Below are 25170 nucleotides of genomic sequence, written 5' to 3'. Positions count from 1 at the left end.
AAAACATTTTATGCTGTATTATTGAAACAAAACCATTTTATTTCACTCCACTACAAAAAAGTAAAGTTGTTTGTGAACTATGATACAAACAAAATATACATAATGTACAACAAATAGGGAAAATGAGAAATATGGTACAAGAGTTTACAGTGTGGATGGTCCTCTTTATAAAATATAGGCATTAAAATGTTTATCCTTCTTACTACTACTAATATATTGGAGTTGACTTAATATTAAATATTTAAATTTGCTTTAAAGGTATAATACTGACATGAAATTGTATTTTTTAATGGTTTAGACTACATTCACCTGATATTGTAAAATACGATGAAATTGCGGAAAGAGCTTATGGGTGTATCTTAGTTTAGGATGTGAAGCTGTCTCTGATGTATGAATTGAATGGTTCTGGAATATGGACAATGAACCATGACAGACTATACATGCAAGATCAGCTAAACTCACCTTTATTGATCCTAAAATTTAAATAGAATATTGCTTTGTTTCATTTTTATATTCTTTTAAGTAATTTAGATGTATACAAAAATATAACACAGTTTGTCCACTAGGGGGAGGGGGTGGGATGGGTTGGTTTTCTTTTGCAAAAAAGTACAAAAAGCCTTCAGCGGATTCAGAGTCAAAATCACTACAAGACGACATCAAAGCTGTGCAGAATGGGAAACAAGTTTTATATCCTCAAAACTGAAATGGACTGGTGGTGGAAGTTCACAAAACTACTACAATTAATGCGCTCCAGACAAATCATTTTTTAGATCATGTCAACTCTTAGTTTCCCCTTATAACTATATTATGCTCACTCGTAACCATATGTAAAGGAAAGATCACTCTCACCATCCAGGAAGTGGGTTATATCAAAGTGCAATGGTGCTCTACTGGAGAGCATTAGTGTATTTACTGGTTTTGGCATGTCTGCGCTTTACAACACATGTATATTGCTATATCATGAGCTTTGAGGAGAAATCTAAGAGGTGAACGGAATGGTCTGGCGACCCTGTGTGGTCTGTTGTATATTAATATCTTGATATACAACAACATATAGATATTAACTCCGTTAGGGTTTTCGTTTTTAATAAAGTGTGCAAATGGATGTGAAATGTACCAGGAGAGGCTACCTGTACACAGTGCCGGTGTGTCTTTCTATGTCTATTCACCATCGAAGCCACGGAGCTGGAGGGACTCTGTCCCTCACGGAAGGCATCTCAATAGACAGTGAGACAACGATGGTCTGCAGCACAACCATGGTGCTCACTGAAAAAGTGCAATTCTGACATGGCCATCAAAACAAAGGACATGGGCAATGCTAAATTAAGAGAGACACCTAGTGGGGTTCAGTGCATTTTTTTCATGTTCTTTTCCTTTTGTTATTACTGTTCTTTCTGTTTATTTGCTCGTCTCACGTCTGTGAGGAGAAGTTGATGCTCAACACCATCTTCTGGATCTTCTCCTCGTTCCTGAGGATGTTGGACTTGACGGCACAGATTTTGTCCTGCTGGTCCCGGATTAGCTGCTCCAGTTCGGACAGCTCAGCCTTCAGCGGCTCCACAGCACTGTCCGTGATCCTGGCAGGAAACAAGATGAGCACACTGCAGTCTAGACAACACCCACACTCATGGCAATCTAATTCATGCTCATGCATTCCCATTAAATCCCACTAAGACTGAATATGATGGCAAACACACTGAAACAATACCTTATGACAGCTTTTTATTAAATGGGTAACACATGAGTCTGCAAGTTTTCTTTTTGTCTTTTCGTATGAGAATCATTTGTTTTTCTATCAGACATGATTGACATTTGAGGTATTTTATCACAGTCTCAAAGACGTCAGTTGAATGTACTGAGGCCACGACACTAGAATATGTCCCCTTCAAACCCTCCATACCAGCACCCAAGCACACCTGCCAGTGCGTGTGTGTATGTGTGTGTGTGTGTGTGTGTGTGTGTGTATGTGTGTGTGTGTGTGTGTGTGTGTGTGTGTGTGTGTGTGTGTGTGTATGTGTGTGTGTGTGTGTGCGTGAGAGAGAAAGACACTCACTTCTGCTCCTGCAGCAGTGCCTGGGCATGCTCCTTGTTCTCGCGGCGCCAGACCTGGAGCTCGTTCTGCATGGCGTCCATGTCCTCCTGGATGTAGTCCATGATCTTGCCCAGCGGCAGGGCGCTCCGGCACACCGTCTGGATAGACGAGCGCAGCCGCTCGATCTCCCGCGCCACCAGCTCCCGCTCCTTCCGCCTCGCCGCCTCGGACACCAGCGTCCGCTCCTGCCACACACACACACACACACACACACACACACACACACACACACACACACACACACACACACACACACACACACACACACACACACACACACACACACACACACACACACACACACACACACACACACACACACACACACACGCGGCACCAAGAAGCACACGAGAAAGGGATGAGGAAGAGTGGAGACACAGGGATACACTTACAGACAAGGCCTTGGGCTGTTTGGCACATCTCACACAAACAGAGGACCAGCATACTTCTCAAGCCCCGCTGAGAGCGAGCCAGCGAGCGAGCGAGAAACACATAACTAAATTACATAAATGAGGTTAAGGAATTCTATCCTCAACCAATGATACATTAGTCAAGTTAAACAAAACGGCAGGGAAGAAGAAAGGTCCGGGGATGCAGGGGTACGTCTGTATTTAGCGGTCTAGAATTTCAAGGCTAAAAAATGTTTAGGATTTCAAGACAGGAATTATACAAACCTAGAAGTGTATATAAAGATCAAACCCTTGTGGGAATGGGGATCCCATGATGTGAGTGACTGGTTTTTGTGAAGGCCTCCTCTGTATGGTATGTGGCTGGGGAGGGGGGTCCTGCTTTGCCCTCGTCACCCCACTGCCTGGGACTATGACGGGAGGGCCTCCCCCTGGCACACTGGGCCCGTGGATGTTTACTCAGCTGGGGCCACAGGCTGGCTATGGCACAAGGCCAAACAGGCCTCACTCTCACTAGCACTGCCCTGCACTAGCACACAAGCCCTACAAGACCAGACTCTGTTTATTTTAGTAACAGGCTATGGCAGTGAAGTTATTTTACAACAGTATTTGGTAACAACTACTACACTTTTACCCTCTTTCAAGTTGAACTCCTGAGCCAATTTGTGTCATTCGGCCTGCAAACAGCAACACCTCCTTTGGTGGGTTGGGCAACTCAAACCTCAACTACATGACAATACAAATTAACCAGTGACTTCCTGTCTGCACACAGCTTGTATCAAGTGAAACAGTAGACCTGGGGGCCAATCCCAGCCAGCATCATTCACCATATTCCAAACTTCATAAGTAACTTTGTAGTTATCACTGTTTGTGAAACAAGATAAGAGTTACACTATTACTATATGATATCTAACAGCTTTTGCAATTATATGCACAGCAAGGACAATGAAACTCCTTACCTTGCCTTCCTACAGGAAGCTAGCAACAGAGATCTGGTAAAACGAGGCAGACCTATTTTTCCCCCTTAACCTTGCAACCCACTCCTCAGCAGCCCAGAGGTTGGGGGGGGGGGGGGGCTAAAATGTCTAATGGTGGTCGGCAATGTGGGTGGCGTTCCCAGCCCTCTAAACACCCCGGCTACATAAATATGAGCCGGCACATTCAGTCCACTGTCCACAGAGCATGGAGGCCAGACAGGATTCGGTCTGCTTGCCACCCTCCACCGCTTCACCCGCTCCACAACACACACACACACAAATGTTTTAAAAAATAGAAGAGGCCGAAGAGGATAAGGAAACCTCTGTGCTCTTTGTCTCAGTGTGGGGTGGTGGTGGTGGTGGTGGGGGGGTGGTGCCTGGTTAGGTTGAACAAAATAAGCTCACTCCCCCATTTCCCCCCTCTCCCCAATCAAAAAGAGAGAAAAAACACATATATACACATTTTCAAATGGTGTCTGAAGTAAGGTTTTTCCATTACCTCAGAAAGGGACTGAAGCGTCTGGCTGCGGAGAGAGGGGACTGGAAATGACCTCGCTGTGGCAGGTGGCTAACAAAGAGCCTGGCACTAAAGGTTAGAAGGTTCTAGAAGAAGGGCTTAAGGAAGTGGAGTAGCTATAGCTAGTCAGTCAAAGTAGCCTTAAGTTGTCAAAGATGCAAGATGTGTAGCAGGCAAAAGCTCTGAAGCCCTCAGGTATTATGAGCTCATTACTCATTATAGACAGCCCAGCCCCTCCACCCCAAGGCTAATTTGCTTAATGGGAAAAGGCACGCATGCATGCAAAATAAGTCTAAAAAGAGAGCAGCTGATTTATGGAGTGCTGATGAAGAAAGAGGAGCACAAAGTTACCCAAAGATTCTTATGACAAGAAAAATGAGCCTTCCTGCATGAGACCTGTTGCAGGCATTTGTATTAGCTCTCTTGGGTATAATAAATTAAAGCAACATTCTCCAAGCCCCTGTAGTTTTAATGTCACAGGCACTCTCTGTAACATTCTCCTTCATTCAGACTGTAATCCGCCACTTAAGTCAACTTTTAAGTAATTTTTCAGACATTCAAGGTGGTCTTCTGCATATGCTTGGGCCAGAGTCGCTCAGCCGAACCTGTTCATTGTTTACACTTACTGGTGAGTAACCAGTGGAGATGACCGTTGTCTCCTCACAAAGCCATTCATATAGACGCCTCTCACCATTTATGCGTCTGGGTGACCGTGACTGGACACATCCTTGGGCCCTGTGCCCTCTGACCAGGGGCGGGCACGCGGACTCTGGCCCCTGGGCGAGGGAGGGAGGGGCTGCTCCCTCGGGCCTTCTCCCGGAGCTCCAGAGGAGCAGCCCTGTGTGGGCTCCTGGGCCGGGTGCGTGTGAGGAGAAGATTAATTGAGCACTGTCCAGGGGCCTCCCCGCCTCCGAAGAGCCATGTTCAGCCACATCATAAAAATAGCAGAGGCGCAGTGGAGGGAGGAGGGAGCCCTGCACACAGGATGCCGGGGTCACGCATTCCCCGCTGGGATCACTGCGCAGGTCACATGCCCTGACCCCCACAGTTCCCAAAGAATCACCCCAGAGACAACACAGACGCCACAGGGGGGCTTTGCTGCACTATGAAGTCACTCTGAGGGGGGAAAAAAACGAGGGACTACGAAGCTCACGGACACCAGACCCATCGCGTGCAGAGCATGGAGCTCCAGAACACGAGCGCCGCATTCAGCGTCCGGTCAGCTAAACAGACATCACCTGCACCGGGCCAGTGCACCGTTCCGCTGTTTTGCCAGAGTTACAATTGTAAATCCACTCCGAGGCTAATACGGTTTCTGGAATGCAAGGAGAGTCATTTCCCTTACTTCTTTTTCCACCAAAAAAAGGTGGATGTTTACGAAGAGCCAGGCCTGAGGGGAGATGACTATTTATTTTCCTGTCCTTTCTGTGGAGCTCCAGCATCCAGTCTTCTGGTCTTTCTCCTGCACGGCTCTCTCACTCAACAGCCATCCATTTGTATGCCACGCCGCTTATTTATACATCGCAAAGCTTCATCAAGGCTAATTTGACGGTGTAAAAAAGAAAGAAAAGAGAGAGCAGGAGGGAGAAAAGAGAGCATGGAAGAAAGGAGGGAAGAAAAGGGATCTTATGCAAACGCAGCTGCTGAGAGGGCCCCCGTTCCTGTCTAAATGAAAAGGCCGCCCGCGAGAAGTATCTTATAATAATATACACGTGTTCTGGGGTGGGGGTCACCCGGGAGGTCAGGAGCAAAATATACAGCAAATTCTTCAGTCGCACCCTCAGTGCTGAGAGATGGTATGTCTTTAAACTGCTCCTGGCCTGTTAAAAGCCAACACTTCTCCAACCTAGGGTGTTTCAAGGTGGTACAGTGCAATATCCATCACTTGCTGAAATCACAAGCTCGCAGTGAGAAAGAGTGGAATTTAGAGACCTTGACAAGAGTGTAAGGCGAGACAAGTCACAGTGTTTCTGCCTGGAATGCCTTGCCTTGATACACCCTGAAACAAGTATTGAAATAACTAACAATAATAATAATATGTGTAATTTAAGAGAAACTTGTCCAAGAAGGCACAAGATTCGCTTTAACCCTTGATGGCCTGGCATGATTACAGGAGAGTGAGCAGCCCTAGTCTGGTCCTCTCGGCCCTTTCATGGCAGGAAGGAAGCGATTACTGGCCTGTGCACAGCTGACTCAGCTCGAGCGTGCACCTCAGAGGAGGCAGGCAGAGGACAGGGGCCACGCAAACGTGCTGCTCACCCCCTCTGGACCGCACAGCGCAGCGGCACGCAGCGCCCCATGGCATGCCTGTGTAATAGCGGCCCCAGGAATCCATGGGACTGATGAGGCCACATTAGGCCAATTAGGGGTGGCCCCCTGCCGTAGGGTGCTCAGGTTCCAGCCGTCCGACGGGGGAAATCTAATTTGATTATTTGGGAATGGGAGAAAATCCAGGCTGATTATTTTGAAACAAAGAGCGCAAGGATCAAGGGTGCTGCATGGACTGGGGCTTTGAGGCGGGGGGGATGCCAGCAGTCTCTGCATGCAGGAGAGAGGGGCAGCAGAGACCAGCAGAGACCAGCAGAGAGAGTGGCCAAGCTGGAGGGCCAGAGAAAAGATTGGGGGTATGGGGAAGGGGGAAGGAGAGAGAGAGAAAGGGGAAGAGAGAGAGAGAGAAAGAAAGAGAGAGAGAGAGAGAGAGAGAGAGAGAGAGAGAGAGGGAGGAAGCTCGTTCCTCCTCATTAAGTCATGCTGCCCTGTCGAAGCGCATGTGGCTGGAGGTTTTGGAGTCAGGCCCTTTCTGCTTGAGTGGCACGACCAAACACAGCATCCATCAGGGCCAGTCCTGCTGACGGACAGCTGGGAAAGAGGCGCAAGCAACAGCGGGGCGGACCACCCGTGCAAGGCCAAACGCACCAGCCCACGGACAAGAGGCCTTCAAAACTGAATCACTAGCAAAATATTGACAGTGGGGGCAGGCTCTGGTCAACAAACAGTCGACAGTGCTAAAGAAGCAGCTGATGGAGTAGAGAGGCTCTGATAGGAGTCCACTTCTCCAAAAACTCCAAACTCTGACATGTAGAAATCTGCAATAGAACGTGGAACGTGGAAAATAAACTTATTGACACAATATGGTAGCAGGGGTGGGAGAAATAAAACAATATAGTGTATGATAGCACTATTCTTTGCCATGATATCAAATTGATATAGCGGTCTTAACTATTATGATGATTTTTATTTTATTTTGGTACAAAAGTCTACTGTGCTAACTCTGTCCATAATATGGTACAAGACTTTGTCTTCTCTCACCTTCAGTCTCAGGAGAACTTGGAAAGGAAGTCAGAGTTAAGAATAAATTTATGAAGCTACAGAGAATCCCAGTACATTATGTGTAACATTTCAAATTTAACGACAGTAACATAGTCACCTCTGTAGTAATTCCAACCTCTAGCAGTAAGCCATATTAACTGCCTGCTGGTGCCTTGATGGGACCCTGAAACATAGTCTCCCTGAAGAGCTGTTTGCTCTGGGAAGGATTTTTATTGATCATTCCAAATGACTAAATGGCACGGTCTGGACAAATGGGGATTACACTCTTTTAGTGTACGTTTTCTGTTTCAGTTTCAGTTCAGTAAGTGTAAGTTCTACAATGACAACTCTCTACATCACTACAAAAATAACATGACAGAAAGCTCCCACCAAAAGGCACAAACTAATCAGTTCTCAAGGAAAAAAAGCTGTCCCCTGCTCCCTCCATGGAAACGTTTTTTTTGTTCACTTCACTGGAGGCGTGACAATTCGTGGGGAATAACTGAGTTGTGGGGGTGGTGTTCAGATGTAAAAGCCCTGAAACAAAACCGCAGCTTGGATACACAAACAAACCACAATTGTTCAGCTCTGCATATGTGAATGTTCAAAAATTTGAGAACTATCTCAACTGTGTGATCTGTGGGGGTTCCGCTTGTGCTGGTTTGATGTCTCTAGCTCCACTGAACAGTGCAACATTTCCAGGGACCACAATTACACTTCTCCGCTCCATTTCCAATACTGCTTTCTTTAGCTAATAGACGGCAGACTAAGCAAGTTTTTTTTCCCAGCTGCATGAATTCAAACACAACAGAAAACATCCCTGAGGTATTGTACTGCCAGAAATAAACACTGTTGCACTTGTTGATGGCATTTCTGTTCCATGAGCACACAGTCACTCAGTCACTAAGGTGAAATGCCTCTGCAAAAACCAAGCCACTTCTAACTGGCAGTACAGTGCCCCTTAGTGGAAGTCCCTTATAAAGCCAGAAGTCATGAACAACTCAGAACTTGCCTGATTTGACTTTGGAGATGATGGAGTAGTTTCAAAGTCTTTCTTTGTTTCCAGGATCTTCTTCACAAGACCGCCTTGAAAAAATAAAATATTATAGCAACATACAGGTATTATGTATAGGTATCACATAATGACAGATGAAGGACAACAGAAAGATAAGATGATCTCTCACCATGATTTTCATCACCCTGAAGCTCAACAGAAGCCTCCTGGAGAGTAAGATAAAAGTACAAACCACTGGATTGGAATGGCACATAGACAATATTATTTGAAGTACAAACCAAAAATTTTATTTTCGGAGACAAAAGGTGAGAGGCCACTCACTACAGGCATATCAGACACGTCAGATGGGACAGGAGCTGCTTCTTCCACAACAAACTGTTCGTCATCCTCGTCCTCATCCTCAGACAGCTTCTTCCCCTCCATGATCACACCGGGCGCCGCCTTGGCACTGCCCAGTCTGAGCCCACACAAATCAGACAACACAAACTCACATCCCACATCTCCCACCCCACATCTCCCACCCCACAAACTCACATCCCACATCTCCCACCCCACATCTCCCACCCCACATCTCCCATCCCACATCTCCCACCCCACATCTCCCACACACGCATATCTCACCCCACATCTCCCACACACGCATCTCCCACCCCACATCTCCCACCCCACATCTCCCACCCCACATCTCCCACACACGCATATCTCACCCCACATCTCCCACCCCACATCTCCACCCCACATCTCCCATCCCACATCTCCCACCCCACATCTCCCACCCCACATCTCCCACCCCACATCTCCCATCCCACATCTCCCACCCCACATCTCCCACCCCACATCTCCCACCCCACATCTCCCACCCCACATCTCCCACCCCACATCTCCCACCCCACATCTCCCATCCCACATCTCCCACCCCACATCTCCCATCCCACATCTCCCATCCCACATCTCCCACCCCACATCTCCCATCCCACATCTCCCACGCACGCATATCTCACATAGTCAATCTCATCAGGTTTAAGTGCTTTCAACACAATTAGACATGGCCACTGTCAATAGCAAATGATCCGAATGTGAGCAGTGGGGGAGTGTGCTGGTTAAGAGCTCACCTCTCGGCCGGGGCCACTTCAGTGTAGCTCTCTTGCCTCTTCACTCGGGGCGGTGCAGGCCGGGCACTGTTGGGCCGAGGTATTCTCCTGACCAAAAACAAATGCTCATTTGGCAAACTCTCACCACACATTTCATGAAATCAGCAATAGCCCAGCAAGGGAGTCTATTTGGGGAACTTGAAAAAAACATGTTTATTATCCCCATAAAGCAAAATGAATGAGTGATCCCATGTGGGATTTGAGTCGATAATTTGTTTTGAGCTGTTTGTAGGGGCTCTGTGGTTCATTAGAGAAAGGATTTAAATATGACAGTTTGTCAGTGTCATTGTCAAGTAATGAACATTTCACAATGGTGCTGTACACACTCAAAATAGTGTCCTCCCTAAAAACTATGGGAATATTGTGATTAAAGATGTGATTAAAGTTGTTTCTGTTTTGTAAGGTTTGCCTCAAAATCCAGGCTTAAAAGAACAACATTAAATCTCTCTCCCAATTTCCTATTGTTTATTTGCCTTGAGATGAAATTGTCCAAAACTGCCACAGTTAAATAGTCAGCACAGTTCTAGGGTCGTTAACAATGGTTTAGCAACACTACGCCATGCTCCCATTCCCTGATATGACGGCCCTATGAACATACTGTGAACATACTCCAGCAGAACATACTCCAGCCCTATGAACATACTCCAGCTGTATCGCTGTGTGGGGCGGAAGCTGCACTGAATACAACAGGAAAGCCCTGCAGCGCATAGTGAACACAGCTGGAAGGATTATTGGTGCTTCACTCCCCTCCCTGAAGGACATTTACACCTCCCACCTCACCCGCAAGGCGACCACAATTGTGAGTGATGCAAGTCACCCCGCTCACAATTTGTTTGATCTACTGCCCTCTGGGAAGAGGTACAGAAGCCTGCGCTCCCGCACTACCAGACTCACCAACAGCTTCATACACCAGGCTGATAGAATGCTGAACTCTCTCCCCCCTCTCCCCCTCCACCCTCAGCTACATAACATCCTGGACTTTTGGACCCACAATGGCTGCCTTGCACTACTCCACTTGCACTACTCCACTTGTACACTTGCACACTTTGCAACTTGTTGTTGTTGTCCTGTTGTCCTGAACACTTCTGAACACACTTCTGCTGCTCTTACATAACTTGCACCACTATGCCACTTGCATACTTAGGTCAAACAAAACTACCTCAGCCATTTATTGGCCTGACTCTTGCACTATTATATTGACTGTCTACTGTATGCACAATTGCACAATTTCAACCAAATTTTGCTGCTCTTATTTCTTCATTGTATGTGCCTTCTTATTTTTACTTTTTTATATTGTTTACTTGAATGTTATGTTTGTCTGTGGACCTAATTGGTAAAATATGTCTTGTCTCCACCGTGGGATAGTAGGAAACGCAATTTCGATCTCTTTGTATGTCTTGACATGTGAAGAAATTGACAATAAAGCAGACTTTGACTTTGACTTTGAACATACACTTGAAAATGGGACCCAGAGCTGCTGAGAGAGGGCCAGAGGCAAAGAGAGAGCGTGATGATCCCAAATACACAGTGAGAGGGAGAGCTGACCTGTGCGCAGCGTGAGGAGGTCCAGCATCTGTTGTGTCTCCATTCTCTAACGGCACTGGCCTCTCGGCTGCAGGAGCTTCTGAGAGCCAGAGCACAAAAGAGGAAGAGGGAGTGGAGTTTAGACATGTACATACATACATACAGGCTACGCTATTGCCTCTTAAAAGTGAAAACTGCATAGATGAGAAACACAAAAGGTTTAAAACTACTGTATGAGGGTTAAAACATATGGTCAAATGCAGGGAGAAAACAGTAAAAGAAACAAATCCATACCTCCTTCACTGTCTGACTCATCTGAAAATGAAAGAGAATTTCAGCTTTAGTTGAGCATTTAGTTTTTTAGCAAATAACAGCTACCAGTGACTCCCTTTGTACTGATGTGTATGCATTGTTAGTATTGACTCTCAAAACTAAAAACCATGGCATTTATCGCCATCTTGTGAGGAGAGTACTGAATGCAGTGCAAAACACTGCCAATGGACACAAAAGGAGGGCAGTTTGCTAATTGACTTGTATGGACTTACTCCTCGCAAGATGGTGGATAATGGCTGAATAATAGAAAGATAATGCACTGCCTGCAAAACAGTCTTTATACCATTCGTGTTTACACAAAGATAATATAGTTGTTAATGCATATTCTAGTCTTACAAAAAAAATGAAAACTTCAATTAAAGTCATTTTGGTCCCCATCGGAAATGTCCACCATAAATAGGTTGCTTCTAGCGGATTTGTCCTAAAGGGAAATCGGTAACACTTTACTTGACAGTATCGACAAAAGAGTGACACCCTAACCCTAATCCTAACCCTAACTTGTTATGACAAAAAACGAATGACACTTAATAACAGAAGCGTTATGTCATAAACGTTTATGACTTGTTTATGATACGTTCATGACATGTTCATGACAGTGTCATGTCACTCTTATGTCAATACTGTCAAGTAAAGTGTAACTGGGAAATCTACACCTCCAGTCCAAAGCCCATCTCACCTGGACCTCCGGCTTTGGGCCAGCGTCTCTGTCCTTTGGCTGATGATGGCCTTGGTATCCTGGCGGGGCTCTGGAAATGAGTTCAAAAACAGAAATCAAGTCCTGACATCAATGTCAACATCAATGTCTCAGCCTTGTTTATTATGAAGTGTTTGTCTTCAAATCAGAGGAATGGGCCATTGTCCAACCAAAGCAAATAGGGTGGGCTCTCAAACAAGCCCTCTGCCCTCTCAGGCTATATCCACACTACTCCGAATCAGTTTTGACACAGATTTTTGGATCAAATCCGTGCCGTGTCCATAAACACGGCATCAGTTTGGGAGTAGATACGAGGTGCGTCCACATTAATCCATTGATATGCAAATCGCTCAGCTGTTTACCCTTTGTCAAGTCCCGCATCCCTGTTACTGTTGCTAGGTCAGATCAACAATGGCCATGCAGCATTTAAAACCTGCATTCAAATGAGTTATTCTGCTTCTGGAAAATCAAATGAGTTATTCTACTTCTGGAAAATCAAATGAGTTATTCTGCTTATTGAAAATCACCTTATAAGAATTCCCTTTATAACGCCAGTAACTTTGTCGATGAACGACGAACGAACAATAATAATTATGTTTAAAGTTAGATTCTCAGAAATTTCAAGGATAGGCTATGTATGGATTCATGTACGTTTAGTCTCGTTGTTTATAGGCTAGCCTATATCTTTTTAAACAGATAGTTTGCACAAATGTGTTTTCGGTGAGCATGCTGCGACTTCCGTTTGGATTTTGCAGTTGGACCGTGCAGAGCTGTGGCAGCAGCTAGGCTACACTGTACTCCGGTCAGCTAGGCTATTGCATAGTATTATAATCTGTAGGATAATTCAGAAGTTATTGCTTCCACTCTTTTAACATTGTAGGCGCTTGTTTACATATCCACAGCCACATGAGTTTTTTTTATGTTAGTCATAGCATAAAGAAGATCCAACAACAAAATCAACTTAGGCATTTAAATACGTTTTTCTGACACAACGTCCACGTTCACCCGTTACGGCTGCGGCGCAAAATGATCCAGCGGATCCAAACTGCTCCACTACGGAGATGCGGACACGATGGTCGAATGTGGGTGGGAGGGCGAATCGTAACAAAAGTATGTCGGATAGAAACCTATCTGACATAGTGTGGATATAGCCTCATACTGCTGCAATGGTGTAGTGGCACAGACGCTAGGCTACACTAACACATTTCCTAATGACACAGAACTGAATCTACGCATTTGTAATTACCTGGTTTTCAGAGACCTCTGTTGGCTATGTGAAAACAAAAGCACATGCACAAACACATTGTTATCATGCATTGCTCCACCTGGGAGTCGGACTACAAAAATATTCTACAGCGAAAGGCACTGCTCCACAACACAAGCCAAATAAGGCCCAGAAGCTGCTTAGGATTCCCATGCTGGCAAGATTCAAGCTTACAGCACACTATCCGGATGGGTTCTACAAGAGCACCACCACTCAAACACAGAGAAACTAGACCTAATATAAAACACAAGTTTCACTATTAACTATCAGCTACTGCATCAGAAAAGATCTAAAGGGCGCGTAAGGTCATCAGCACATTGAGAGATAGAGTTTAAGCCTTCAGCGTAAATAAAAGAGAGTAAGACAGGTACCTCTTCTGATTCTGACTCTGGCATTTGTGAGCTCTGACAGAAGCAAGAGGCAAATGTTAATTCTCATAGTAACACAAAATCAAACCTCTCTGACAGGCTGGGTGTGTTCCACTGAAATTCAATATCATCACAAAATGACCGTCTGTTAACCCTTAGAACCCTAAGCTGTTTTTAGGGCATTTTCACTACCTTTATTCATAAGGATTTATTCTGGTCATTGTAAGTGCCACACACATATATTATATATTGTTTTTTTCAGGAGAGTTTAGGCTATTCAGATATGCCATCATTTCATGTATTAATACTAGCATTGATTTTATTTTGATTTTTAAAGAATTAAAATATAAAAAGTGTATTATAAAAATTCTTATATTTCGACATGTATCTCACCACTGCAAGATCACAGCTCTACATGCATTTCATGTGTGTGTAGGGCAGACTGTCCTGAATCGGGCAATATAATTGCCATGTTGGAGGGATACTCTGGGGCTGAGCAATTTACAGAAATATTTGCTGTGTGATGTACGGAAATAAATGCCATTTTTTATTTAGTGATGAAAAATGACCTTTCTGCGCTCCATATCTGTGACACGAACTGATCTGACCTGACTTGACCCGAGGTTGCGTGTTAGCCTGCGTGCGTGTGTGTATGCAGTCATAATAATTCTCAACTCTTTACTGCATTGCCATGAACAAAGTAAAGGCAAAAAAGGTGTTTATTTGTTGAACAAATTGGGATGCAATGTGAGCCTTGAATTGGATGCCATGCAGGAATTTGCTAGGATCTCAAAACCGGAATATGAACATGCTTTGCCATAGAGAAACACATGATAGCATTGGATTATAAACATGCTTTGCCACAAGAACAGACACAAACGTGGGGTAAGTCCAGCTATATGAAGTTATTATTTTGCTGTCACTTCGTCTGTTTTATAACCCAGAAGGATGTACTTGGTATCAAATGATAGCTCTGAGTCTCCTCTTTCATCTGACATGCGTGGCATATCTATGCGATCACGGGTCCGCGAGTAATTCAAACGAGAGTAATGAGTGTGCAGCGTTGGTTTGTGTACATGACGTTATTATTTTGCAGTCACTTCGTCTGGTTTTATAAGCCAGAAGGATCGATAAACATGGTACCAATGGATAGCCCTGTGCCCCCTCTTTCATCTGATATGCTTGCCATATCGATGCGATCACGGGTTCGCGAGTAATTCAAACTAGAGTAATGTGTGTGCAGGTGAATGCAGAGAAGTATAGACTGTAAATATGATGCAATTTGATTTAATTTCATGATTTTTTTTTATTTTCATACTTGATCGTACAGACAAGTGTGTAGTCTCGTTGGAAAGCCCCACTTCTGCTCTGTCGTGCAATAAAGGTTTCATCTCGCTGCTATGAACCGTTCCGGAGCAATGTAACAGAGAAGAAAGGGTGTGTTTTTTGACGCACTTTGCGTCAATCGGGTTCTAAGGGTTAAGACTCAGTCAGTTCTCTCTAACATCCACTAAACGTAATGACCATTAGAGTCCAATTCCTCCCTTCGATACTCTATGCATGTTAAATACAAACACCTGCAGGAACAATATTAAGAGTTTTTCTGGTGCCGTGCAGCATACAATACAGTCTGTGCAGCTGCAACAGCTGTGTTTACCACTATTTATGCTTACAAATGACAGTAGCCTATGTGCTAGCAGCACATGACTAGGATGTAGACAGATAGAGTTCTCTAACAGAACCCTTAGTCCTGTGACGTGAGTACAAAAAAGAGATTATGGAGGAGAGAGAGAGAGAGAGAAAGGAGAGAGAGAGAGAGAGAGAGAGAGAGAGAGAGAGAGAGAGAGAGAGAGAGAGAGAGAGAGAGAGAGAGAGAGGAGAGAGAGAGGAGAGAGAGAGAGAGCGAGAGAGAGAGAGACCTGGCTCACCTCTTCAGGCGCTGGCTTGCGAGTTTTGCTGGGTTCCTCAGGATGGGGTTTTGGTCGGGACTCCTCTGCTGCCTTCACCTGGAGTCAGGGAGGGAGGGGAGAACAATCACTGTTTCTTTGAACAGTTCAATTTGAACGATTTGGTGTTAACATCCCATTGTAACGGTAATTGTATTGTTGCCTTCGTCTAACTCTCGTTCAGTTCCACTGTATGCTCGCGGAGAACTACCTCCTCAGACTGTTTGTGATTGGTCACAAACATTCGGCCGAAAACTCAAGGCTAATGGAAAACTGTTTGCAAACGTCTGTCTATGGTTGCCAATTTGAACGCAGCTCAGGTGCCACAGTGTGCTGTGTAGCAGGGTGGCTCACCTTCCGCTCGCTCCTGTCCCTCGCCTTCTCCTCAGCGTCCTTGTGGCGCTCGCGCTCTCTGTCCCGCTCTCGCCGGCGCTCGCGCTCCCGCTCTTTTGGCACGTCTCCGCGCTCTCTGGCCTTGACCTCGCGCTCCTGCTCCTTGTCTCGCTCTCTCTCCTTCTCTCTGTCTCTCTCTCTCTCGCGCTCCTTGTCCTTGTCTCGCGCCCTGTCTTTGTCCCGGTCCCGGCTCTTGTCCTTGTCTCGGTCGCGCTCTTTCGTCCGGTCCCTCTCGCGCCCCTTCTCTGACCGCTCTCCTTCCCGGTGTCTCTCCTTCTCCGGCCTCCGGCCCTCCTGCTCTCTGGGCTGGTCCGGGTCTTTGGGGGCTCTGCTCTGGCTGCTCTCTTTGATCTCCTTCCTCTCCTGGAGAAACAGACACAAGAGGCCAAAACCAATGGTAAAGAACGGCACTCGACCACAAAAGAAAAAGACACACCTGTGTGTCACCAGCAGAGGGCAGCAACACACTAGGAATGAGCCACTGAGCACATACAGACAGCAGCTTGTCTGCTCTTATCTGCTAGAAGAACAAGGAAAGAAAATCACAGAGCCAACACAGCAAAAACAGCCATCTGTTTTGGACTGACCTCTCTGTCTCTATGGCGATCACGGCCCTCTCGGTTTTCCTTGTCCTGAGATTTAGACGAAGAGGAAGGTTTGCTTTTGAGATCCACCTTCTCCCCCGACAAGACGCGCTTCACAGCTTCATCACTGTTTAACTGAACACATAATCACACAGTGTATAAGTACCAGCAACCAAGCTTTTTTGTTCCATATAAGTAACCTTTTGACTATGTGCATATGTGACTCAACTAAGGAGCTGCTTTATGTAACAATAATATAAACTACTGCGATTAGCATGGTCTATATCATGTCGACAGCACTGAGCTCCCAGTCACCTGATTTGACTGTTAGACCTTTGTCTGACCTCTCCAGGTCTTGGGTCCAATGAAAAACAAAACTACCATTGTCATCATTGATTTCTAAATACTTTATACCACTTAAGCAATACCAGGCAAATGTGTTAATGTTTCTGGTCTTTTAAACCAAACATGGGTCACTAATACAGTTACAGGAGAAATCCGGACGATTTTTACATGGATCTTGATTGCTACACCGCCGAGTACTATCGCTAGGAAAAATAACGACCAAAATCGGTGCTACCGAACTGGAGTAGCTGCAGCTAATGGCCAGTACTCCCATTGAGCTACAATGCTAGGTCTGGGAGCATCATCTAAATGTGCCTTTTTTACCTCTTCAAAGACTCAAAAGGTCATTAAAAGGTCTGTACAATATGAACAGAGTCCTTATGTGACAAAACGATGCATTTTCTACTCATGAGCTGTGAAGAAACCGTCTAAATTCAGTTAGAACTGTCACATCTGCACACTACTCTGTTTGCCTTTTCCTGCAACAACTGAATTCCCACGATACTTCAGCGCGAGCTAGCTTTCAGTAACGTGCAAGCTTAGGCATCATTTGGACAGTTTCCATGTAGTTAAATAGTCTTATATGGTCATAACCATTACAGTGCTCAATTACCTATTTTTGAGGGGAAATAAACTTCAAGTTTTCGTTGCAACGCCGGCATGAGCTCAACAGACTTTCTTGGGCTTTCCTTGAAGCGACTGATGGAAACTGAGGTATGAGACAGTACAAACTCTGAATTTAAACGATTTCTTCACAATTAATGAGTTGAAAATGCATCATTTTGTCACGTAAGGACTCTGTTCATATTGTGCAGACCTTTTAATGACATTTTGAGTCTGTTAAGAGGCCCTGTTTAGATGATGCTCCCAATAGCACCAATTTTGGTCGTTATTTTTCCTATCGACAGTACTCGGAGACGTCCAGCGATCAAGATCCGTGTAAAAATCAGCCGGATTTTTCATTTTAAGAGGACAAACCTTGTTGAGGCAGCACTTGCCAATGGCCTGCAGCAGCTCATTGGTCTTTTCAGGCTCGTGTCCAGCTACGATGCGCGCTGGTTTGACTGACAGAGGCTCCCCGCTGACCAGCATCACCACATCTATGGCCTTCTGGAGAAATGCAATTTTGGAATCTTTCTCCTGCAAGATCAAAAAATGGATAAATACACTGTGCATAATAACTTCTCTACCTTAATACATCTTATATTGAATATTACATAGTTCACACATAAATAATACAAAACAAAACATCAACAACAGTAAATCAAAGCCAAAACTGTCATTAAAAATCAGACCCATAGGGAGCATGGCAAATGTTTATGCATGAAACAACCATATGTTGTTCATTTTGAAAAGGTACACAAGACGTTGAATCCTCTTTTAAGATATTTTTATCATGCAGTATCCAAGACTCTAGTGAATTCATTCAATTCTCAGCAGTTGTCAGCAGCAGCTGTTTTTACACAGTTGGCTGGTTTCATGGTAACCAAAGCACTCTTCACCACTGAGACCTACTTCTCTCTTACACTCCCAAAGGATTACTACGCACAATCAAAGTAGTAGGCTACAGAACAGTCTGTTATACAACTAAAATCTTTCTGAGAAGTGACAAAGATATCTGCTGTAAATTCCATGACTTTTCCCTGACAAAAAACCTGAATTTTCATGACTACTCAAGCAAGCAGTAAAGTTAATAACCAGATATACACCAATTCTGCATGGAAATATTTGTATTAAGGTATTTTGGCAAGTACATTTTAAACTGCTACAACAAAATTCCATGATATTCCAGAAATTCCATGACCCGTGGGAACCCTGTCTATGCCGCTTTTAGCTTTTAGTTTGTTATTTACAAATTTACGTTGTTCAAATGCAACCAATAATTTCTGTCAAATTTGTCAACAACATACAGTATTGAGAAATCTAAGCAAGACCTAAAACCGCTGGTTAGAGTTATGGTTTATTTTTTAGAGTTATGCTTTATTTTATACCAAAAGTTTTTCTTAACTGTAAGTTAGGACACTGGTTTTCTCCTCTCATGATCTCTACAGTAGTACAACCGCCACCGCACTGAAATCTCACGGCTGTGGAGAGGCAATGCATTATTCATAGAAGCCGTGGACACCTCTCTATGAGGCATCTGGAAGGGGATCAGGTGTGAAGGCTTAAGAGCTCAGACAGCTCTTTTTGTGCCCCACTCAGGTTTCCATTTTCCTGCCCTGACTTACACAAGATAAGTCTGATGAACTACAGGGGTTCACTTTGATAGTGGTCTGAGGACAACTGCTATATGATGCAGGGGTAGTCTCCTAGCCCTGGCCCTTCACACCTCCATGTTGACCTGCATATTATGATCCCTGTCGTGAGATGAGGCGTCTCCTTGTTATAGTTCAGAGACTTCAACAGTTGACACGCTGGCAGAATGCCGTTGTCCTACCTGAACAGCAAGATGGTTACTTTAGACGTCTAGACCAGCGGTCCCCAACCACCGGGCCGCGGGACATTCCTAACCGGGCCGTAGCCTACGACATGAATTTAAAAATAAATGCATGCAAACTAAATTAAATTTAATTCGCAATAATGTCACGTTTTTACATGACATAGGCCTATATGCAGTTGTTTGATTGCACGCATGTTTGCATTTTGCAAGGTCTACTTTCTTACGTCTGTCTGTCCCGCATTCAACACTTTTACATATTGCCTTCAGCGCTGCACAGCCTCAGGTCAGCTCACTTCACCTTCTTAGCGAACGGTAGTGTCACACAAAGTTAGCTAACCTGCTAGAATGAGCAACAAAAAACAAGTAGGCTATCTTTAGCAGGTCACTGGCCAGAGTGTTTGAGTTGCGAGAGCCGCTGCAGAGATTTCTTACAGAAAAAAAGTCACCGTTAGCTGCACATTTTAGTGATGAGGACTGGGTGTCAAAACTCGCTTACCTGTGTGACATATTCGGGTTGCTTAATGACCTCAACCTGTCACTCCAGGGGAGAATGACGACTGTCTTTAAACTGGCAGATAAAGTCGCTGAATTTAAAGCCAAGCTTGATTTGTGGGGACGACGAGTGGACCGGCGTGTATTTGATATGTTCCAAAAAGTAGTGGGGGTTTTGGGAGAGACTGAGGCAGGGCCCTTTCTCTCGCAGCTGGTGCGCGATCACCTTGTTGCGCTTTCAAATGAGTTTCAGCGTTACTTCCCATCCTCCAAAGATCCACGGCAAACCAATGAGTGGGTCCGCAACCCATTTGTCAATATTGAATAGTCCTAACTTGTCAGCGCAGGAGGAAGAGCAGTTGATCGAAATTGCAAATGACGGGTCTTAAGAGTGTGTATAAGGAAACCTCTCTGGCGGGTTTTTGGATCAAAACCAAAGCAGAATATCCCGAGATAGCCGTAAAAGTGCTTAAAACGTTGCTACCATTTCTCACCACGTATCTATGCGAGGCCGGGTTTTCGGCAATGACTGCAACTAAAACCAAATTGCGCAACCGACTGGACATTTCAAACACACTGAGGGTGTCACTGTCTTCCATCACCCCCAGATGGAACCTTCTTGTTGCAGGGAAACAAGCACAGGGCTCCCACTGATTATATTCGTAATGCACGTTTAGTTCCCATGTTTTGTTCCCATATTTTGTTAAGCATGTTCACACTTATAGATGTAGCTTCAAGTTGTTCAATATTCATAGTTCATATTGTTAAATTTTCACTTCTTCAAATTCACGTTTTTCACATGTTTAAGAGATCGTTACCTTCACTGTTCATACATAACTGGAGCTAGTTCTTTTCAAGTAATGCGCACAACACATATGGAACATGGAACCCCCGACCCTATCCCCCCCCCTCAGGCCGTGAAAAAAAATAGGAAACAAACCGGTCCATGGTACATAAAAGGTTGGGGACCCCTGGTCTAGACAGTTTGATTACCTTTACATTATCTGACTTCATCTCTGACTCAATGTACAGTCCTTTCAAGAAACCAGTGGTCCGTATCACCTGCATCAAAGGGAAAAAAACATCATGTAGGTTTACCTGCATGTTGTAAAACACGGTAAGCTCACAGCTATTTTACTGATAAAAGTAATTAGCTATCAGTACAATGACTCTTGTGCAGGAGAAATAGCTTCCCAAATTATGCATGCATCAACACTGAAAGGTGAGACTTCAAAAACCAGAATGAGTAGCTGGTTAACTCCAGCACTCAGGGGAGTATTGGGGTTTAGCCCTAAATCACAGTTTTGCAAACATGAGAAGGCACTTAAAATACAGGACAGAGCTAAATGGCAGCAAGAGGACATTTCCAAAGATTATTATAGGAAGGTCTTGCTGTTTTCAGTTGGTTGCTTGATTGGTTAATCTTACCTGAGCCTCAAACCCTGAGACCCTCATCTGAATGTGTCACATTGAACCAGACAAGGTTTCCATTACAAATTAAATTCAACCTTGGGAGACTTTAAAGGGGGGTTAAAAGGGGGTCCATAAAGGTTGGAGAAAGAATATTCCGATGTCGTTTTTATGCATACAATGTGTGTATAGGCCTTGTTAAAATAACAGTGGTGGTGTTATTTGCAAAAATGCACATTGCTTGCAATTTAAGCACTTAAAACTATAATTTCTTCACTGTATTATCGAGGCTTACACCACCTATGTATACACTATAGCTGTTGTAGATATTAATCACGAATAAATGCCTTTCTCCTGGTGTAAGGAGAGCGATTTGTTTCATTGCACAGTAACGTACAACTGGGATTAGGCGTTCTTTGCGTTTTGCTCTCTGCAGACAAGAGTCCATAGCAACTAGAAGACGCCAACATACAGTCTTGAACAGCTAGAAGCTAGAGATAATTCACATGATAGCTTGAGAGCCATTATAATTAACTAGGACAGATGCCTCCCCAGAAACTACACAGTAACTAAGCTCCCTTGTGCCTAAATCTGTGTGAAATATCTCACAAAGAGAGAGAACACGAAATATTAAGGTATTAAATTAAACTTTATGCTAATTCAATGTACAAATAAGAGCACGCCACGAATCGATATTGAAACAATCACTCCGCAAATTGTACGGACTTTAATGAGAAAGCAAGTTAATTTAGCTAACGTTAACGATAGCCAGCTAACCTGTGATCCGATATGAGATTAACGTTAACCGACCTAATGTTCGCGTTAAGTTAACGTTACCTGCAACCTCTCCTAGAATCTACACAGGTTTAACACAATTTATAATAACTTATAACGTAGCTGACTTTAACTATCTCTAGTTATCTCTCCATAACATGCCGTTATGCGGTGAGGTTACAGGCGCACGGTTGATGCATACTGTAAAAAATAGGGTTGATGGCTGTCCATCATTTTAATGTTAGTAATGTTATCGCTTATTACCAACTAACGTTAACGTTAGCCACCCATCTTAATATGACCGATGTGGTCATCAAGGATGCCCATGGCAACAGCCAAGTTACCGAAAGCTCACTGCTAACTACTTATCGCTGAGGTAACTTAGCAAACTGCTTCACTATGATACCAGTTAACTAACATTAACGTTAACATTTTGAGTTTCTCTACTGACACGCAAATAATTAAAACCAACCAAAATAGCCAGAGAGCAAGACAGCTTGCACAATAGTATAGACAAAAACATCTACCGAGGCAACCAAACGTTACCTTGTCAAGATAACTTGGGCAGAAGCATTAACAGCCAAGAGCTGCCTGACCATCATTAGCTTGCTAGCTATCTAGCTAAGTTAACGTATTCTCACCTCACTGAGTATGTCGTGCAGGTAACGAAACGGCGGTTTGTTGAGCAGCTTCTCTGTGAGAGGTGGTTTTCTAATCACCTTTCCCAGGGTGTCTTGGGTCTTTTTGACCACTGCCCCGTTCATTACTGTACTTTGAAAGCCCTATTCCCAAACCAAATTCCTGTTTTCTACTGCCGATGTCGTAGAAAACTCTTGAAACATAAAATCTGTGGACTCTCCTGTAGCTATGCCAATCGCTTCTCAATCCCACAATGCAATGTTCTGTGTATGTGCGCATGCGCAAATGGTACACGGTTGTCAAGAATTACGAATGTCCCTAGCAACATCTAACAACGATAAACTATGAAACCAAGGATTCTAGAGCGCTATACTTTCTTTTACTGTCTATGAGCGCTACACGACTCCTCCTTGATTCACCGCTCTAGCTTGTATGTCAGTATAAAAGCCGGTCATTTTTAATCATATCACTGCATGCTGAGAGACTGTGGGTGCTAATAAACCTATATAGGCCGAAACAGCTTAGACCTGGAAATGACAGATTAATGCATGTGCGAGCCAGCAAAGGCTATCACGAGAAAGGACTTGCCCAGAGAGAGCCGTAGAGATAGGCTACAGTCTCCCCTCAAGTCCTAGTTGTCAGGAGATCGAGATCCCTGATATTTCTGATTATTTATAGGCTACACTCACTGTGTCAGTGTCAATGCCTTTTGCCTCATAATCTAAGTAGCCTAGACAAAAAAAATGAAAAGAATTAGGTTAAAGTGAGGTCTAACAATAATGCCTAAAGTTTTGTTTAGGGATCATGCAATGCAATGCAATAAAAATAGCCTAGGGCTACTTTAAATTGAAAGGTCTAAATTCCATTATACAACATTGCCAAATATTTAGAACACTTGTAAAGATGCAGTCATGCTGCAAGGTTGTGGATATTTGAGTTAATCAAACAATAAGAAGCCTATCCCCACAGGAGGCAGGACAGCTGGCTGCAGACATGACTGACTGCACTCAGAACCTCAAAGTTAGCCAACCACAGAGCCCAGGCATTTTTTGTTCTTACTTATAGGCTATTCAATGTGTCAGTCAGTAGGCCTAGGCTACCCATTCCTCATTTATTCCATGTGTAGTCCAGGGTGCTGGTAAAATATAAGAGGAGGGTAAACTATGAATTCTGTGATCACAGTAAGTGGACTGCACATGAGGTATCTGATTTTTTAAAAAGGCAGTCAGAACATGTTTGATGATGGTGGAAGTTATTTTCCAATGTTTATAACAATACCAGTGGTATTGAATGGTTCCTATAGTGTTGATGAGTATACATAGCCTATTGTGAATGTGGATAATTAATGTGATTTTTGAATGTTAAAAGTTACAATTGGTGAGTCAACTATTTTGAGAGGTGGATACCCTCCAATAAGAAGTGGATAAACTCTATTCCTGAAATTTTAGAGGTGGATAAATTGTGTTAACTTGCGTTTAGCCAGCAGCCCTGGTTTAGTCTAATGGGAAGGGCTGCGATGTGTTTGGACTTAGTTGCCATGGGACATGCAGTATAACAAATGGCACTGGGTTAAGGCTTCTAGAATATTTGTGTGATTGTATAGCCCCGTGTATTTTATAATTTAACTATGCTGTAGGCTACTATTTGGAGCCATAGCCTACTGTAAATGTGAGGGATTCATGTAGCCTATTTCCCCAATCTGGAGAATGAATCCCCTCAGCTCATTTTGTTCCATGTTCTAAGAAATGCATCCATAAGATTGTTTTTAACATCAGGAAGTTCAGAATGAGGATAGTTTTGGAAACCCTCATTCAAGAAACAAGATATGTCCAGAATATAATCATTAAATCACACATTGCAACTTTGTGCAAAACAAGGTTAACTTCCAGGAACAACATCAATGAAATGAAAGTTAAACAAATTACATCAATCATCATCTATTACATCAATCATCATCTATCATCAATTATATAAATATTAGATAACACTTATGATGTAAATTGACAACATTATCAGACAACTTTTGGGACCTTTGGGACACAGGGCAATGCTAACCAACCAATCAATTTTGTTTTTCTCAGCAGGGTCAATAGACACAAGTATATGCCCCAATGTACACAAGGCAAAGGTTAACCCTGCCCAATCCAACCACTACATACTGTAAGGCAGAGGAGAACAGAACAAACACAATGAGAAACAACCACCAGAGGATCTGTCAGAGAGCATTGTGGTGAGGTTTGCAGATTCACATCACACACCAGCAACCGGTAAGCAAAATAATTTATCCCAATTTTTCTAAATGCTTTGTTTATCTGAGTGAAGGAAATCATTTTCACACAGAGGGGAGATTTTTATGTTTGACCCAAAGACAAGGGTCATTGGTCACAATGGGTTCAACCCCATTTTCTCTGCTTGCAATAAATACAGTTTTTGGTGGAGTGTTGTGTAGCAGTTATTAAAGTAGAAATATTTAATGCATTGTATATTTTTATGCAT

The 25170-nt window shown here is 43.9% G+C and overlaps 1 protein-coding gene across 5 annotated transcripts; it reads right to left on the bottom strand.

Annotated features, from left to right (window-relative positions):
• Nucleotides 1-22909, bottom strand: traf3ip1 (TNF receptor-associated factor 3 interacting protein 1). 5 transcript variants are annotated; one of them, XM_076263716.1, is made up of 17 exons: nucleotides 22677-22909; nucleotides 20845-20913; nucleotides 17898-18059; nucleotides 16578-16709; nucleotides 15952-16353; nucleotides 15580-15657; nucleotides 13655-13687; nucleotides 13266-13289; nucleotides 12002-12071; nucleotides 11287-11307; nucleotides 11014-11092; nucleotides 9430-9516; nucleotides 8639-8774; nucleotides 8487-8523; nucleotides 8315-8388; nucleotides 2054-2277; nucleotides 1-1577 (listed from the first exon to the last, which is right to left on the bottom strand). In XM_076263716.1, exons 1-17 carry the CDS (start codon nucleotides 22797-22799, stop codon nucleotides 1412-1414), a joined length of 1917 nt encoding a protein of 638 aa, XP_076119831.1. In that variant the 5' UTR covers nucleotides 22800-22909; the 3' UTR covers nucleotides 1-1411. The 5 variants fall into 5 exon arrangements, with proteins under 5 accessions (XP_076119831.1, XP_076119832.1, XP_076119833.1 ...); XM_076263717.1 differs by having other exon boundaries at nucleotides 11014-11089; XM_076263718.1 differs by lacking the exon at nucleotides 13655-13687.
• Nucleotides 22910-25170: the final 2261 nt, after the last annotated feature.

This window comes from Alosa pseudoharengus, unplaced genomic scaffold (assembly GCF_046254945.1).
Source record: "Alosa pseudoharengus isolate Yale_2024_CS ecotype anadromous, Long Island Sound unplaced genomic scaffold, YU_APseudo_1.1 YU_APseudo_1.1_scf_3, whole genome shotgun sequence".
Classification (NCBI taxonomy): Eukaryota; Metazoa; Chordata; class Actinopteri; order Clupeiformes; family Clupeidae; genus Alosa; species Alosa pseudoharengus.
This window is presented reverse-complemented; position numbering and strand designations above follow the sequence as displayed.